The following is a 16,051-nucleotide window of genomic DNA, read 5'->3' as shown; positions in this document are numbered from 1 at the left end:
TGTTGTGGGTTTGGCTTTTTGTTTTTTGAACTGCACAGATTGGGGCTCATTTTCAGGATTGGGGCTCTGTTTCAGGACACATTTTTGACGAGGTGTCAAGTGCTGGACGAGATGTGCCAAACGTTTGCTCAGACTTTTGGAGGTCTGAGAAGTAAGACCTCACCTTGGACCTGTTTCCCTTAGGACTACGAGCATCTTCATCCCAGATAAAGAGGAGAGGTCATCAGCTGTAATCCCCTTTTAGAGCCAGGTGCTCATCCATAAGTGTTCCTCAAAAAATGAGACGTTCTTATTTTTTGTTTATGCCCAATAGCCTATAACACTAGAAAGCAGGAGCTCTATCAGCTGTGATTTTCTTTGCCAGGGCTGGAAAAAACTTAACAGGGAAGGCTTATAATATACTCGTCCACTTTCTCATACTCTTTCTCTGAACATCTATTTTTGGCTGCCACCAGAAATCGATACCCCTGGGCTATTCTCGTGTTCCTAGAAGTAGGGCTGCCCTGCCACTGACTCACGGCCACAACTCAACCCTCTTCTACCACTTCCCAACTCCACCTGGAAGCTGCCAGGGCCTTGAGGGCACTAATGGGACTTGATGGCCCTGACCAGCCCCACCTGGACCACCCCACACACATGCTTATGGACCAAGAGCCCCATTTAAGCTCAGTCTAGGGCTGTTGGTCCTTCTTTGACTACACTGGAGGTCTCTGTGCCTCCTGGATGGGCCCTGGATCAAGAGTGTAGCTTTGTTCCTCTTGGCTCTTTGTTCCCCGTCCCTTGGGGACCAGCTGTCCCCTGGATCTCCATGACAGTGGCCATGGGGACAAGTTGCAGGAATGTGCCTCTACTTCTAAACTTCTATTGACTCTGAAAGAAAACCCCACTCAGCCTGTCTAACCCAGGTATGAAATGTCCCTGAATACCTTCAATATTTAACCCTTTTTCTTCACAAAACTTCTTGGGGTTCTTCACAAAACTTTAGGAGTAGACTCTGATGTTCTGCTCCGTCTCTCCTTAAAGCTCTTTTTCTCTTCATACAGTAGGAGTGACCAAGAGCTCTCATTCTACCATATGTGCATTTTTTGCTGTCTCTGGCCACACAAATAGAAGATTTTCATTCAGTTTGATGTCCTAGCTTAACACACTGAAATAACTGCCCTGCTTACACCTTGCATGGACTTACATCTCCTCCCCAAAAGAACTTCTGAGCTCTAAACCCCGGTTTTGTCAGTAGTCATAAATACATGGCAATATAATTTATTAAGAGGATGGGACGAGCTGTGGTGGTTGGGTATGAGGCCCCTTCTGTCACTGTCCCCTGCTTGCTCTTCCCTCACCAGCCACAATGCCTCAGTTTCTCCACCATTGTCTCCACCCAAATAAAGGGTTCACCCTGATCACTCCCCAGTGTTCGTTCTGGTTTTGCTATGTTCACACCTAAATCTGTTTTTCTAGGTCCTATGTGGTGTTTCTGGCGTGGCTCCTGGGCACTGCTGACCTCGTGAGGCTCTGACCCCAAAGGGTGCCCAGCGCTTCTCCCTAATTTTGTGTATCTAACAGGAAAATCCATATTTACTTGTCTCTGAGCACCTCATTGTCAAAGGGGTGCAGTATCTGTCTCTCAAGGTAACTTTTCCCAAGGAAGAGCTTCCCCACATGTATTTTGATCCTTTTCTCTGCTGTTCCTATGGGCCTCAGTTGATGTGGTGTGCTCTGGCATTGGTTCTGCTGAGGAATAAATATTTGTGAGCAGTGATCCACCCCCTTAGATGATATTTTCTATTTAAATCCACAGTTAGGACTATTTTTTTTGTCTCTTAAAAATAGATGGGTTTTCTGTATCATATAAAGATGTCACATAGAATTGATTGCATCAAGCTATGTCTGATTGCTGAACCTTATCTGGGGAATGCACATATGTAGCATTCGTTTGTTTGATCTTAAAACAGCGCCACTCATTCGTAATGTTAGACCCGGCTTCTGCAAGCTCAGACTACACCGCCAATTGGAAATGTTCCTGGTTTCAAACATGTTACCCCAGATTTATCCTCAGCAAACACCCACGAGGACCTGGATCTCCTCTTCGCCCCATCATTCCCTCTTGAAAACCTGCCAGGAGAACTAAATAACAGGAGGGATGCTTCTCAATTGGAAAAATACAGCTCCTTGTTGGAGGGACACAGGGAATCCCAGGTCTTTGGGGAAAACAAAGGTCTTTAAAGCAGTGGGTGGCACGTGGAAAGGAGTGCACATGAGGCTTTGAGTATAATTAGTGTGTTTAAGGGTAAAATCTGTATAGCTACACCCTGACAGAGGAGAAAGGTGGCAGCGTCTCAATTATCTTGTCGCAATGACCTGCACAAGCACTTGGGTCCTCACAATTACCGTCTCCTGTTCGGTTTTAGTTGTAAATGGTCAGCAACTGAATGGACACTGAGATTCAAGAATGTCCAAGTTTATTTTGCGTAGTTTACGACACCTCTTTACCAGTTTGATTTCTAAAGGAAACAAGAACGTTTCCCAGGAGCCTCTTGAGCGCATCCTTCACCTCTGTGTTCCTCAGGCTGTAGATCAGGGGGTTCAGCATGGGAATCACCAGGGTGTAGACAACAGACACCACTTTGTCCCGGTCCAGGGAGTAGCTAGAGCTGGGACGGAGGTACATGAAGATCATAGTCCCGTAAAACAACGAGACTGATATCAAATGTGAGGCACAGGTGGAGAAAGCTTTGTGCTTGCCCTCTGAGGAGCTGATCCTCAGGACGGTGGTGAGGATATAACCATAAGAGACGAGAATAAACACTAAAGTGCTGAGAGCAATGAAAGCAGCAACAGCAAAAAGCACGTGTTCGCTGCCAGTCGTCCCGGAACAGGAGAGTTTGAGGAGCGGAGGAATGTCACAGAAGAAGTGATTGATGACGTTAGTGCCACAGAAATGTAGGCTGAATGTTGAGCTGACAAGTGCTATTTCATTCACAGTAGCCACCGCGTAGCATCCTACAGCCAGCTGGACACAAAGCTTTCGAGACATGGTGGCCCCGTAGCGCAGAGGGTTGCAGATGGCCACGTACCGGTCGTAGGCCATGGCAGCCAGCAGGTAACACTCGGTGATCATGCAGACGCCGCAAAAATACATCTGGGCTGCACAGCCGGGCACGGAGATGACTTTCCTTTCTTCAAAGAAGCTCAGGAGCATTTTGGGAGCGACTGCTGAGGAATTCCCGAGGTCTACCAGGGAGAGGTGGCTGAGGAAGAAGTACATGGGGGTGCGGAGTCGGGAATCCAGTCTGATTAATGTGATCATGCCGAGGTTCCCCACCAACGAGGTGACAGAGATCAGGAGGAACAGCACAAAGAGAATGACCTGCAGCTCCCAAGTATCTGCGACTCCCAAGAAAACAAACTCATCAACAGTCGTTTTGTTTCTTCTGAACATTCCCTTAATGAACCTGAACCTTTAAGAGGGAGAAAAATCAAAGAACACAAGTTATACCTCTGGATGGAAGAATAAATCGTAGCAATGCTGGGAATGTCAGGCAGGAATGTAGTGGAAGAAAACCGGATGCTGCTTTATTTTAATGGAAACTTAGTTTGCAAGAACTGGACGCTTAACTCAATTTTCTTGCTGTTACCCATTTAAGACATCTGTAATGACAGTGTCAAAGAAGGATTTACTTCTGTTTTGTTGCTGAGATTGTTCCAGGAAAGAGGAGAAACTTGTTATTCATTGTAATTTTTTAAAAAAATACGTCCTGTTTAGTTCTACTGTTAAATTTAATCAAATGCTTATCTGTCCACAGTGCCCGGGAGGGATAACAGGATGATTCTGCTCATCTGCTCCGTTCTTCTTAAATAGTGGAGCAAGAAATTGCTCTTAGCTTCTAAAGATGATAGTTGATGTCTTCCTATGACATTCCTCATGGGAAGATACCCCCAAATTAAAAAAAAATCCATGTACAAAAGCAGTTTGTTTAAAAGCAGATGACAATTCCATTGAAGTTTATTTGCTGATTCCAAAGGGAACAATTGAAAGGAGAAGATGGGGCAGCGTAGTCATTGACCTTGCCCTGCGTTCCTGAACCTCTGTGTGCTAATGCAATTCTGTCTGTCCTGACAAATTGCAAGAAACACAGGAGCTGACACTGAAGACAGAACGTTACCTGCTCGTAGGTGGATGGTTATGGCTGAGGTGCCCGTTCACGGCTTAATTTACAGTCACAGGATAGGAGGCGGCACTTTAGATCACATTAATTTTGTCTTGTTTAAAATATCTGGGGTGAAATGACTTGTCTCCTGGAGGTGCTGGTTTCTCATGGCTCTTATGAAGTGCACACGTTTATTAGAGAGACGGTAAAAGACTCTCGCTGCAGAGGATAATATTTGGTCAGACAAAACCAAAATGGTTTTGTGATTCTGTGAATATCATTTGTTACTCTAAGCGCAAACTCCAGGAGCAAGAGTGCAAAAGTCTCCACATCTTAGAAAAAGAAGCCGCATGGACATTCACAAGTATTTCTTCTCCTGTTTTCCACAATAAGATAAAGAATCCAGAGCAGGTAAAAAATAAGAGATGCTCTCTGACCACATATTTTTGTAGGCTTCACTTTTAGCATTCCTTATATGAAAATCAACTAGTTTTTCTTTTTCTACAGTTGTGTCTCTGAGCATAGACTGCAATGACGTGCATTCTGTGTGCAGGATTAAAGCAGAGCACAAGGGTAGAGAATAAACCAGTGACACAACAATCTGTCCGATTTCATCATATTTCAGGCTATGGATATGTCTCCTACCTCGAAAACTAACATTAAAAAGGTGGTTTTCTTTTCCTCAGGAGCAGATGCTGCTGGAGAGCCGGTCACACGGGCATTTAGAGAAGCTCTGACTATGGGGTGAGGCTGTCGGCACGTTCTGCCTGTCGGGAATGGCAAAGTCTCACAATCAGCTTAAATGCTTTCCTATGTCCCGGGGGGTCCCGCGGGGCGGTGGAGGGTTGCAGCCCACTGAGGTCTTGGGTTCATGGGTACAGAGCTCATTAGGAAAAACAAAAAATAACAGCAATTAAAACCCCTCCAGAACGTAAGCAGAGGATTCACGGTCTTCTCTAGGTAAGGTTATAATTTATTTTGACAATAAGTTGGAGCTTTTTGTGTTGGTTTTATGTAGGTGGTCGCTGGCCCCGTGAAATGATCAGCCTTTCTGTGAGCACTAGCAGGGTGTAATAATTATTTAAAGTTCTTGCTGGTCCTCACAAAACAAAACCAGCACACAAGCTGAATTCCAGCCCACGTTTTCCTGATTCAATGTAAGGAGAGTTTACATCATCAATGTAAGGAGAGTTTACATCACCAGCAGGTTTCCTTGTTGGACCATTGAGATGTATTTTCACTGGTTTACAGTCTGTAGTCATCTGAGACAGCTGATTAATACTGGTGGTTGATTAAATTGGTGCCTGGAAGCACAACTGGATCAAAAGAGTTAATCAGTGCTCTCCTGAGCTCAGACAAGCCCATCTATTCATGTTTGTGCTCTGGTTGTTTTCTACCCCCAAACAGGGTGTTTTTTCCATGTTTCTCTGCTTTCTCACATCACCCCAAACCAGAGCACCCACCACGTCCCTGTCACTTGTCACAGTTTAGCCCCATCCCAGAGGTTTGGAAGGTCCAAACCCCCATCGCTGGCTACTGGGAACCTCTGCGGAGCTTGGCCATGAACGTGTATATGAACCAGATGGAAAGAAGGAGGCAAGAAATGCAACTAAAGCTTGTTAGTCGGAGGATAAAAGCATTGAAAGAGTTACCCAAGTGCCCTCACAGAAAAATAAACCAGCTGCGCACAAAGTTCAACATCTGCTAGTGAAGGGTGGTTGAATTTACAGCTGTTTTTTAATTGTATCTGTCCACATACAGAGTCACTGGGTGTTCTTCATTCACTAATACCTTTAGGTCAGTTAATATCACAGCTCTCCTATGGAAGAACAATGATTAGCTCTTCTTTTTTTTCAAAATGATATTAATGAAAGAGATTAACTGAGTATGAGTAAAATAACAAGTTAAACTGCTCTAAATCTTCCTCTGGGTGTATAATCCTTCTATTACATGGGGGTCTTTAGCTACCAAGAACCTTTTAATTTTATATGGCCTTGACTCCAGACCACAGGTTGAGACACTGTTTTCATGCCTTAAAAAAATACAGTTTATGCATTTCCAGTCAAAGAAAATATTAGAAGCGTTTTCAAGAGTGACGTTTCCACATCGAGACAACACCAGCAGCGTTTTAATTGTTTGTTCTGCTCTTCCCTCCCGTGTCCAAAAGGAAGATGCAAAATCTGTGACATTCCCCCAAATAAACATTTCCTGCATCCAGGAAAACACCCCAAGATTTCCCGAGCAGGTGAGTCTCCTGATGAGTAAAACGTCCTTCCATTGTGGGAGTTGTTTAGAGAGTGTTTTAAGTCAGTTGCCTTCTTTACCGAATGAATTTCAGACGCACTAAAGAGTTGTTGTGTCATTGTGAAAAATGCAGTTGTGATTCGTGCTAAGATGTTTAATGTTTACAGGTATAACCAAATGAGGCGCGGACTCTGAACTTGGAAAAGGGAAAGGTGGTTAAGTTCTATGTAAAAAGTTATGAAACTTGTTTAGGAAGTTATATTGATAGAGTGAACTAACATTTTAAGGGTTAAGCAACTATATAATAAGGGCCTACTAACAAGCTAACATTTTAAACCACATTATTAATATCTAGTTTAGAGTTGTATGTAACTAATTGTGCTAAAAAAAACAAAGCAGGACTTCATTAAATGCCGAGATAAGAAGTTTTACAGAACCAGCTGCAACCTTGAGGAGACAAGATGGCCAAGATTTACAGCAAAAAGGAGGCACCAGTCTGGTTCCAGTCGGTTTGGTAACTTGGGTTCCAGCCAGTTCCTCCTAATGAGCCAAAGGTAAAAAGTCCACTGTGACGAAACTGAAGGAGCTTCATCCAAAGAGCCCTAAAGACCCTTCCTCAAATTCACCAAGTGACATTGCGCAGGCGCAACAGGGGAGGGTCAAGGAGGGGAATATGTAAATGGTTATCTGAGACTAATTTTAATAAAGAGCGGGGAAGGTCATAAATATGTATAGGCATTCCTGGGTCATCATGAATATGTAATACCATACTGTATTTAAGCACACTTCTTATTGTTAAAAGTGTGCATGTTGGGCGGAGTGAATCCCCCGCGCACGCAGCGCTGTTTTGCTTATGCTCTAATGAACACGTGTTTAAGGAATACAAGAAATTGGATTAAATGTTGTTTATCCATAGAAAAAGCGTAAGTTATTTATTTCATCATGATACAACAAAAGAAAACAAAAATAATATTAATATGCCTTTTAAAAGGGGGTGTTTGTTTTTTATTATTTTTTTTGCACCTGAAATATTGATCTGGGCACTGAAATCTCTTGCGGCTCTTCATCAGAGTCCCCTGAACTGTTAGAAGTGTCAAGGGTTTCGTGGAACTTGTCACCTTGTTCTAGGAATGTAACTGGGGGAATGTATGTCAGGACCCGAGTAGCCCAGACATTTTCTGGGGTAAATGGTTACGTGCAGAGGATTATTCTGATTTTAGGATGCACCAGAAATGGGGGATTTTCAAAGAACAAGAGACGAACACCACCCAGTCCCTGCGCTGTGCAGGCCGGGGGAGGTTGAGGTTGGATGTGGGGAGCAATTTCTTCCCCAAAGGGCTGTGGGGCATTGAACAGGCTGCCCAGGGCAGTGCTGGAGTCACCATCCCTGGAGGGCTGGACAGACGGACACGAGGTTCTCAGGACACGGGGACAGTGCCGGGGTGGGGGAACCGCTGGACTCCATGAGCCTGAGCGGCCGCTGCCTCCCCAGCCTACACTTCCCAGCATGCCGCGGTGACGTCATCACCCCGCGACGCTGGCGCCTGATCTCTATGGCAACAGCGGGCATGCCCTGCGGGGCCCGGCGCTTCCCGCACAGCCTGCGGCAGCACTGGGGGAGGCCGGAAAGCACCCCGCAGTGACGCTGAGGAGGGAACTCTACGCGAACCGCCCCGGCCAGCCGGTATCTCCACACAGGCCCCGCTGAGAGCGGCACTTGATGGGGGAGACCACACCGCTCCGCGCTCCCCCAAAACCGCCACGGACTACAGCTCCCAGCATGCCCCGGGGCGGCGGCGCATGCGCCCTGCTCACCAAACCCTCTGATTGGCTCAGCCGGGCGCTCCTCCGCCGACAGCGCCCCCTTGCGGCGGCGGCGCGGCTGGGGCGCCCTCAGGCGGCGGCTCCGCGCAGCCCCGGGACCCCCGGGCGCCCGTCGGCTCCACAGCGCCCTGGCCGAGGCCTGGCCCGAGCTGCCTGGGCTGGTAAGGCGCCCAGGTGCTGTGGGGATTCCCTCGCCTGTTCCCTCTCGCTCCCGGGCCTGCTGGGTGAGGAGGAGCCTGCGAGGTGGGTGCTGGTTTCTGGCCGGGGGGGTGAGCAGCAGGTCTGGGAGGAGGAGAGGGGGGATAGATTTTCATGAGGAAGACGTTTTTACCCCTGAGGGTGGTGAGAGCCTGGCCCAGGTTGGCCAGAGAGGTGGTGGATGAACCATCCCTGGAGACATCCCAGGCCAGGCTGGACGGGGCTCTGAGCAACCTGAGCTGGTGAAGATGTCCCTGCTCATGGCAGGGGGGGCACTGGGGAGCTGGGGAGGTCCCTTCAACCCAAACTATTCTATGATTCTATAAGAGCATTTTAGTGCTGTACCCCGCCTGTCTCTCACTGTTGTTTCCTTCCTCCCTGGAGCTGCACTGGCGCTGAAACCAGAGGCCTAAATCTTGTACAAATACTTAGATGGCCGCCTGGTTCTAACAGCTCTTCACTTGGTGACCTGCACTGTCCCCAGGGTCTGCCCAAGCGCCCCTGCTCGCTGTAATAGCAAGCAGAGGTTGTGCTGAGCTGGAGGGGCTCCGGGTCACCCAGGACTGAGCGCAGAGATGTGCCCTGGTGTTACAATCAGCCTTGGGCAGCCAGGTGAGGTGCAAAGTGCCGCTCGGGCTGGTCCTGCTACGAGTAAGAAGGCTCGGATGAGTTATGACACAGCTGTACGGCTTGAGGAAGCAGAGCTAATGTATATGAAGACCAGCGAAGTGGAAAGCACTTATAGGAAAATGAGCTTTCTTGCTTTACCATGACAGGATTAGGCAGGTGTGGTGCAAATTGTTATGATACTGGAAGGCGCCACTGGCAGTTGGCAGCTTTCTGTTGCCCTTCCTTCCCAAAATTTTTTTAAATTGCTGTGTTTTGGAGGGAAGGGATTGAAATGGGAGGAGGAGGGGTACCAGGAGTCATGACCAGCTTATCAGTGTGCCAGTTATTGACCACAATCCTGGTGCTGTAAACTGGGTGGAAATGTTAACAAAGTTAACCTTCCTAGAAAGAGTTGTAAAGGGCAGCATTCTTCACAAGACAACTGAGCTCTGAAGTTAAAGCCAAGTGCTGTAACCTCTCATATATCTCCAGAGCCGCGGTATAACGCAAGGACAATCTGCTAGTTTTCAAAGGCAAAGAAAGATGCTTTTAAAAACGTGGCCTTGGCGAATGAATGGTGCCTTTCTTAGTTTGGCTGCTGCGGGTATCAGACAAAACGCGTTGCCCGAAAACAAAATGCTGTCTCATTCTGAAGAAGGAAAATGAATCAAGGTCATGTGCTGGTCGAGAAGAGATTGTGTCTGCTTCCCAGTTCCGAGCTCTTGGGATTTGTTTGCTCTCGTACATGCTGTTGCTCCATCCCGATACTCCCCCCTAAGAGGAAAGCAGAAACACACCGAAACAGAGAGATCTGACTGATTAGGGTTGGGGGGTGACGTGGGAAAAGGGGTAGAACTGTCTCCTACCAACTGTTTCTGGCAGGAGGTACTTCTGAAGGACTTAATGTGAGAAAAGAAGTGTCTAGTTGATCTAAAGTAACAATGGTGTCACTTTCCCTTCCCTTTCCTCAGTTTCTCCATGCCCTGCTGTTTGTTACACTGGATGTGGCTGTAGAAAAGAACAGATTCTCAGTTCCCTTCCGTCTGCTTTTTCAGTCTCTTCAGTTTCCAGCTGTGTTCTCACTTGTCAGCTTTGTTACTGTCCATCTCTGCGGGGCTGTGTTACTGCGATGTGAGGCTGGGCCAGTTTAGGAAATACTCCTTTCTCCTGCACTGAGCCCCTTCTGGATTGAGCTGCTTTTCTGGCCTCTAGAGTAGAGCAAGAAGATACTGAACCCTTCCCACCTGAGGAAGTTTGTGATGGTGATGCAAAGGAGAAGACACTGGCAGTGGATGTTCTTCTTTCCTTTACCAAGCTGACAGCCACGGTCCCCCCGGTTCATCATGAAATGTTCATGTTTATGGGGAGAGAGGTAGACCCTAGTGACTCCAGAGTATATGAAAATATGAAGAAAGCAGAGATTAAACACAGGCTTTTCTTAACAAGTGAGCTTCTGGGCAAATAAAGAAGCTAGAGGGATGGTGGGGATCTTTTTCAAAGACTTGTGCTGCCTGAACGCCACTCGATGGCTCAACAGCAGCATCAGCAAATATCACTTATCTACCTTTTAGACCAGTCATAATTGCTGGCAAAGCACATATGGGCAGTTCTGGCTCACTGGGTATCTTAAGTCCAAAATAATGGTTTAACAGGGCAGTGAGACAACCTTTTTTCTTGTCTGCGGATCTGAACTGACTGATCAAAGAGGAGCGGGAGTTAAATAAGCAGGAGGTGTGATGATAAATCTGTTTGTCTCTTGCTTCTGGAAGTGAGGGACTCGGGATAACGGGGGAGCCAGGGCTGGGGTGTGTGTTCCTCGCTGGGCAAGGGCCTGTGCTTGATACAACATCTTCTGCTGTAGTGAGGCTGCAGGGGCAGAGAAAGGAGGAGGAATTGCCCACATCAGGTGGTGTTCACAGCTGGTTAAGTCTTGCTAGTGCTTGGGATGCAGTCACTGATGAATTCTGGTAAAAGGCTGATTTTTTTGTGTGTGTGGTCATGTTAAGCCATCATACAGCTGAACTTTACTGCCAGAGTTTCCTGGATTAAGTAACAATGCTGCAATTCTGGCTTATTTTTCCTTCCCAGTCAGAAGTTATGTTTTCCGTGGTGACCTCAGTAATATCCACATAGTTTACCATCCCAGCCACTCCCTCCACCATCCTGTTATTTTAGCTGATGTCAGCTTGTTGCTCAATCTGCACCTCCTGACTGCAGAACTGCTTCGGGAGAGAACTCGTTACAGCCGCTTCCCTTTTGGGCCTGATTGAACATCTTCACTGCTTCTTAATGTCCAAATCCTATGTTTCAGCCTTTGCCTTTCAGCACGAGTTCCTCTGTGAGGAATGGCTTTCCAGGAGCTTTCTCCTCACTGTGTTTCATCTCCTCAGCTTGCCCAGTGCCCCGCTGCCATCAGACCGTATCAATCCTGCCCCGACGGACCCCTGTGAGCAAGGCTGTGGTTGCCTCCCATATTGGTTTTTTCCTTTCTTGGCTTACACACACACTGGAAACTTTAATTTCATTTGCGAAGGTGTTGAGTTGATCGAGCAACCCACCACCCTCCCACTCAGCACCTGATTCTGGAGCTTGTTAGATCCATCCATTGGCCCAGCAAAGCCTAGAAACTGGCCTAAAAATGGTTGATTTTTCCTCTTCTGTTTTCTCCCAGGTTCCTGAGCTGAACTGGCCCATAGAGACCCTGATGAACACTGAAGCAGAGCGCTGGGGACAGGGAGAAGAGGCAAATAAGGTCTGTGGGGGTGTGTGAGGAGCATAGTCTCCTCTTTTTGACATCTTCATGCTGTGTGATTGTTTCAGCTGCACGGTGTAACTTTACTCTGAGTCTGCTATGTGTTGTGTCCCTCTCATGATGGCCTTTAGAAGCAACCAAGAGCATTAAACAAAAGGCAAGGAGTCCAGCCCGTGCTAAATAAGTACGGAGCGGAAATCTTTATTTTCTTGCTGGACTGGAAAGTTCCTGATTTGACTGGTTTCAGTCTTGGTCATCGCTGCCTATTTACACAGGTTTTGGGCAGCAGGGCCACGCATGACTGAGCAAGCTACTCATAGCACAGAGCGACTGAGGGGAGGGACTGATTCCTTAGGCCAGGCAGAGCATTCTGCTGTCTTCAACCTGAACAGAAGCTGGTGCTGTCCTAGAGGAGTCAGAAAGCAAACGAGACTGATAATGTAACAGCTTTTGGTGGGATTATCCTCCCAGCATGCTGACCAAAAACCACAGGGCGACATGAACCAATAGCCATGGTTTAAGAGGCGGGGGGTCTGCCTGGCTTTAGTGATTCCGCCTAGTCTGTTCAGCAGAACATCTGCCAACATCTGCTACAGTCTGAGCCAGCCAGATGTGATTGCTGCGGAGTTTGTGTACTCTGTTCTAGAGCAGAGTGTCCTGGAGCTGCCCTTCCGTGTTATCTCGCTGGCCTGTTCTGTAGCTGCTTTAGTGGCTGCTGAGATGTCACTATCTGTGGGCACGGGCCAACATCTGTTGAGGTGGAGAAGACAACAAGTCCTTAGATCCCATCCTATGTATTAATATCAAGGTCCAATCTAGCCTGCTGAGTATTTTCCCCACTTTATTTCTCTCTCTGTCCAAATTCATTGCTTTTTATTTGTTTTGGGGTTTTTTTGCTCATCCAGAGGTGACTTTTTGTGGCAAATACTCCGCACCTCAACACCAGCTGGCTGCTCGGTGGGGAGCACACGGCGGAGCAGATCCAACTCGAGCCTCTTGAACTGCTTTTAAATATTTTGACCCTGCTGGCGAAGGGCTGGACACTGTTCAGGAGGAAATGACAGCTCGGGTGTGCAGGTGGCGTGCGTGTGGAGCCCCTGGAGCTGTGGCTGCACGAACCACAGGGGGGTTTTCAGCATCTCTTTACAGCGGAGCAGGAACCAGCTTTTCTGCAGATTCTGAGAAAACTCCCTTTTTCTACTTGCCCTCCCCAACTTTATGCCTCACCCCCATAAAGAAAATCCCTCCAGTTCTTCTAAGCCACTAAAGATTATCTAATCTCTCCACTTCCTCTAAATTAGCCGTGAAATGAGTTCCTGGAGAGACCTGCAGCAGTTTGGAGGTGCCTTCATCAGCACCTCAGAGCCTGAGACATGGGGCACTGTTTGTTTTAGCGGTGGAGCCAGCGCTTTATCGGGCTGGTGCATGTTCGTTAAGCCGGTGTTTAACTGCCAGTTCCCTGTAAAAGCTTGTTTCTTCTCATCATGCCTGAAAGCGTTTGCCTGCTTACCCCTTTTTGGGTGGCTAAATATAAAAGCAACCACCACCTACTCCGAAAGGCTTAATGCCGTAGAACGTCTGTTCAAACCTGATGCTCCGCAAACCGTCAAAACGGCACCTTGGGGATGAGCAATAACTACAAATACGCGCATGTGTTGGCAGATGAATAATCTGGATTATGGGCACAGTTGTGGGGTAGGGAAGCTTTTAAAAACTGCTGTACTGCCTTATTTCTCCCACCAGCCCTTACCGGTGTTTTGCAGGGGAATTAATGATGGAAAGGAAGCGATTTTTGGTGTATTCAGGAATTTCCCTATGGTTGTTGACTTCAGCTGGGTAGTTCTGTTTGCAAGCACCTTTCCCCACCCCAGCTTTTCAGTATCTAAGGAAAAAGATATCAAGTAAAACAGAAATAAGGAATGAGAATCGCACCCACCTCTTTAAGGCTTTGTAAATCTGAAAGGGGGAAAAATGTGGATCACGCTACCAGAGGATGATGACAGTACAGCAGACGCTGTGGATTGTGGCCTGCAGTGGAATGTCAGCATTAGTTGTGGCTTTTGCAACTCGACAAATCCGTCCTGTGAAGGCTGCGCTGTGTCCATTTAGTGCCCAGGCTGTCCCTGGGATTACAGTGAGAGATTTTCAGTCACAGGTCGTGGTGTCAGGCTTGAAATTGGGTTAAATGGGGCTGATAGAGGTGAGTAAATTCACCAAATTCTGCTTCTGGCCATGCCAGGCAGAATTATTGTATTATTAGCATTTTTCTTCCTGGCTGTTCTTGCCTTTAAGCTCATTTTTAGAGGCAAGTCAAAGAAGAAAAATTAAATTAAAGGGACATTTGGAACAAATTAGGGAATCAATCTCCTGGGGCATTTTGTTTAGACTGACTCTGTGCAATACTATTCCAGAGAGAGAAAAAAACCTGTAACACAACTTGGAGTGTGTTTGTCTGTCTAAAGTGAGTTTTCTATTACTTGTCTACAAAATCCTGTAGGACAGAATGTTACTAATTACTTTGTCTTTAAGACTTTTCTCCCTATAGCAGAACAGCTCATTGTTCAGTCGTCTCCTAAGCCAATTTCCTAGAGAAGTTCAAATATCGTTTGACTTTCTGGCTTAGGAGCGTGTTTCCAGGAACAAGCAGTTCTGTGTAACCCAATAATTTGCATTCCGTGCCCTTAGGACTCAGTGAAAACTTGTTGCCTAAACCCTGGATTTCCCACAGGTAGAAAATTGGGCACCTAAAAGAAATGACTGAAAAACGTGCACAATGTTTTACTCAAGGAGCCAGAGGAGGAGTTTGCAGTTAACGGCGTTTCCATTTTTAGGGTATCTTCAGAACAAATGCATCGCAGATGTTTTTAATAAACGGCTTTGAAAACCCACAGTTGAGATTAGTGTCAAATTTCCAGCCACATGATCAGCCTTGGAGCCAAGTTTAGGATTGCTTTTGTGTTTACAGAAAGTCTGGCAGCCCAATGACACTGAAGTTTGGGGGTGGAATGGAAGTTCTCCATAACAAATATTTGACTGGATTCACCATTTATCTTATTTACAGGACTTTGCGCTTTGCAGAAGAGGTGACTGTATTTTTGTTGATATAATACTCGAGGAATATTCAGCTCTCGCTCACTGGATTTGGAACAGTTGTTGCTTTTTAACTCAGATCTGTTGTTTTTCGAGGCATTCAATGAGCACGGCACAAAGCAAGCGTTTTAAAACTCTCTCTACGGATGATAAATGGAACTTTGTGCATTCCTGAACTTTGTGCCTGGTCCAACTACAGCGAGTTCTCTGCTCGCACCAAGGGAGGCCTCTCGTTGAAGGTCTTGCTGGGTGAATAAGTCACATGCTGAGTTTTTGCTCAGGGGCTGGATCAGCAAAAATCTGGCTTCTGTTTTTACAAGCCCAGAATTTCCTTTGTGCAAATATTGTCCAGTATCTGTTTTACAAGTCATGTTTCACTGCCATCATTTGCAAGGCTCACGCACAGGGTCAGTATAACTGATATTACAGTGGGTGGAAGAGCCATGGAAACTTTCCTTTTTTTTTTCTATTTTATTTCTAGCATTCCCCAGGCCTCACCCCGTGCAAAGTCTTTGCCAACATCACCCACTCTTGCTGCCTGACGCTCCGCGTGGCCCTGTCTGCACAAACTTGCTGTAACCACGTGTCACGTCCTCTTACAAACCCACTCTGGGCTCCCAAACTGACAGCTCTTTCCCCTTGGCCCAGGCTGGGACCCCTTTTTCCAGACAGACAGACAGACGCGCGCACACACACACAATGTATGAGATACTCTGCTGAGATACTCTGAGGTGTGTACAAGCGAATCTTGGTGGATTTTCTGCATCCAGGTGTATCTTGACCACATCCACCAGTTCTTTGACTTAATAATTTTCTGTGTATTTATGGAAACATTTCTCAAAGAAGCTCTCATTATTTTTTTCACACTGAAATTGTCCTCTCCAGCTGTCAGATGAAGAAGCTGAGCGTTGCTGCCCCTAAACTGGCTGATGTTCAGGTCTGTAATAGCCAAGCTGTAAACAACAAGAGAGTTTGCTCCAGTGTTTCTGGTGGGATCTTGTCCAAGGGAAAACAACGATTGTCTTCAACAATTTGAAGCTCGTGTAGGCAGACAATACATTGATTTTTGATCGTGGGCATCTACTTCAGACCAATGACGCAGTTGAGCGATGACATAAGTTCAAAATAATGCTGCACATGCAGAGGATGGAGCAGTCCCTGGGCAGCTGTGAGGTTAGTGTGTAAA

At 46.7% G+C, this 16,051-nt stretch overlaps 1 protein-coding gene and 1 long non-coding RNA gene across 5 annotated transcripts; one reads left to right on the top strand and one right to left on the bottom strand.

Moving 5' to 3' along the window:
* Positions 1–2,473: 2,473 nt before the first annotated feature.
* Positions 2,474–3,439, bottom strand: LOC102094437 (olfactory receptor 5AR1). Its single transcript, XM_005511097.3, has one exon. It carries the CDS (start codon positions 3,437–3,439, stop codon positions 2,474–2,476), a length of 966 nt encoding a protein of 321 aa, XP_005511154.2.
* A 4,536-nt stretch (positions 3,440–7,975) lies between these two features.
* On the top strand, positions 7,976–15,744 carry LOC102097177 (uncharacterized). 4 transcript variants are annotated; one of them, XR_010473182.1, is made up of 3 exons: positions 7,976–8,459; positions 11,695–11,775; positions 15,347–15,744. It is a non-coding gene; the product is annotated as an uncharacterized LOC102097177 (long non-coding RNA). The 4 variants fall into 4 exon arrangements; XR_010473184.1 differs by lacking the exon at positions 15,347–15,744 and adding an exon at positions 12,681–14,497; XR_010473183.1 differs by lacking the exon at positions 15,347–15,744 and adding an exon at positions 14,504–14,663 and having other exon boundaries at positions 7,977–8,459.
* Positions 15,745–16,051: the final 307 nt, after the last annotated feature.

Source organism: Columba livia, chromosome 5 (assembly GCF_036013475.1).
Source record: "Columba livia isolate bColLiv1 breed racing homer chromosome 5, bColLiv1.pat.W.v2, whole genome shotgun sequence".
NCBI lineage: Eukaryota > Metazoa > Chordata > Aves > Columbiformes > Columbidae > Columba > Columba livia.
This window is presented reverse-complemented; position numbering and strand designations above follow the sequence as displayed.

Coding starts and splice junctions, on each gene's coding strand:
- LOC102094437 (XM_005511097.3), bottom strand. CDS start 3,439: ATGTTCAGAAGAAACAAAACGACTGTTGATGAGTTTGTTTTCTTGGGA.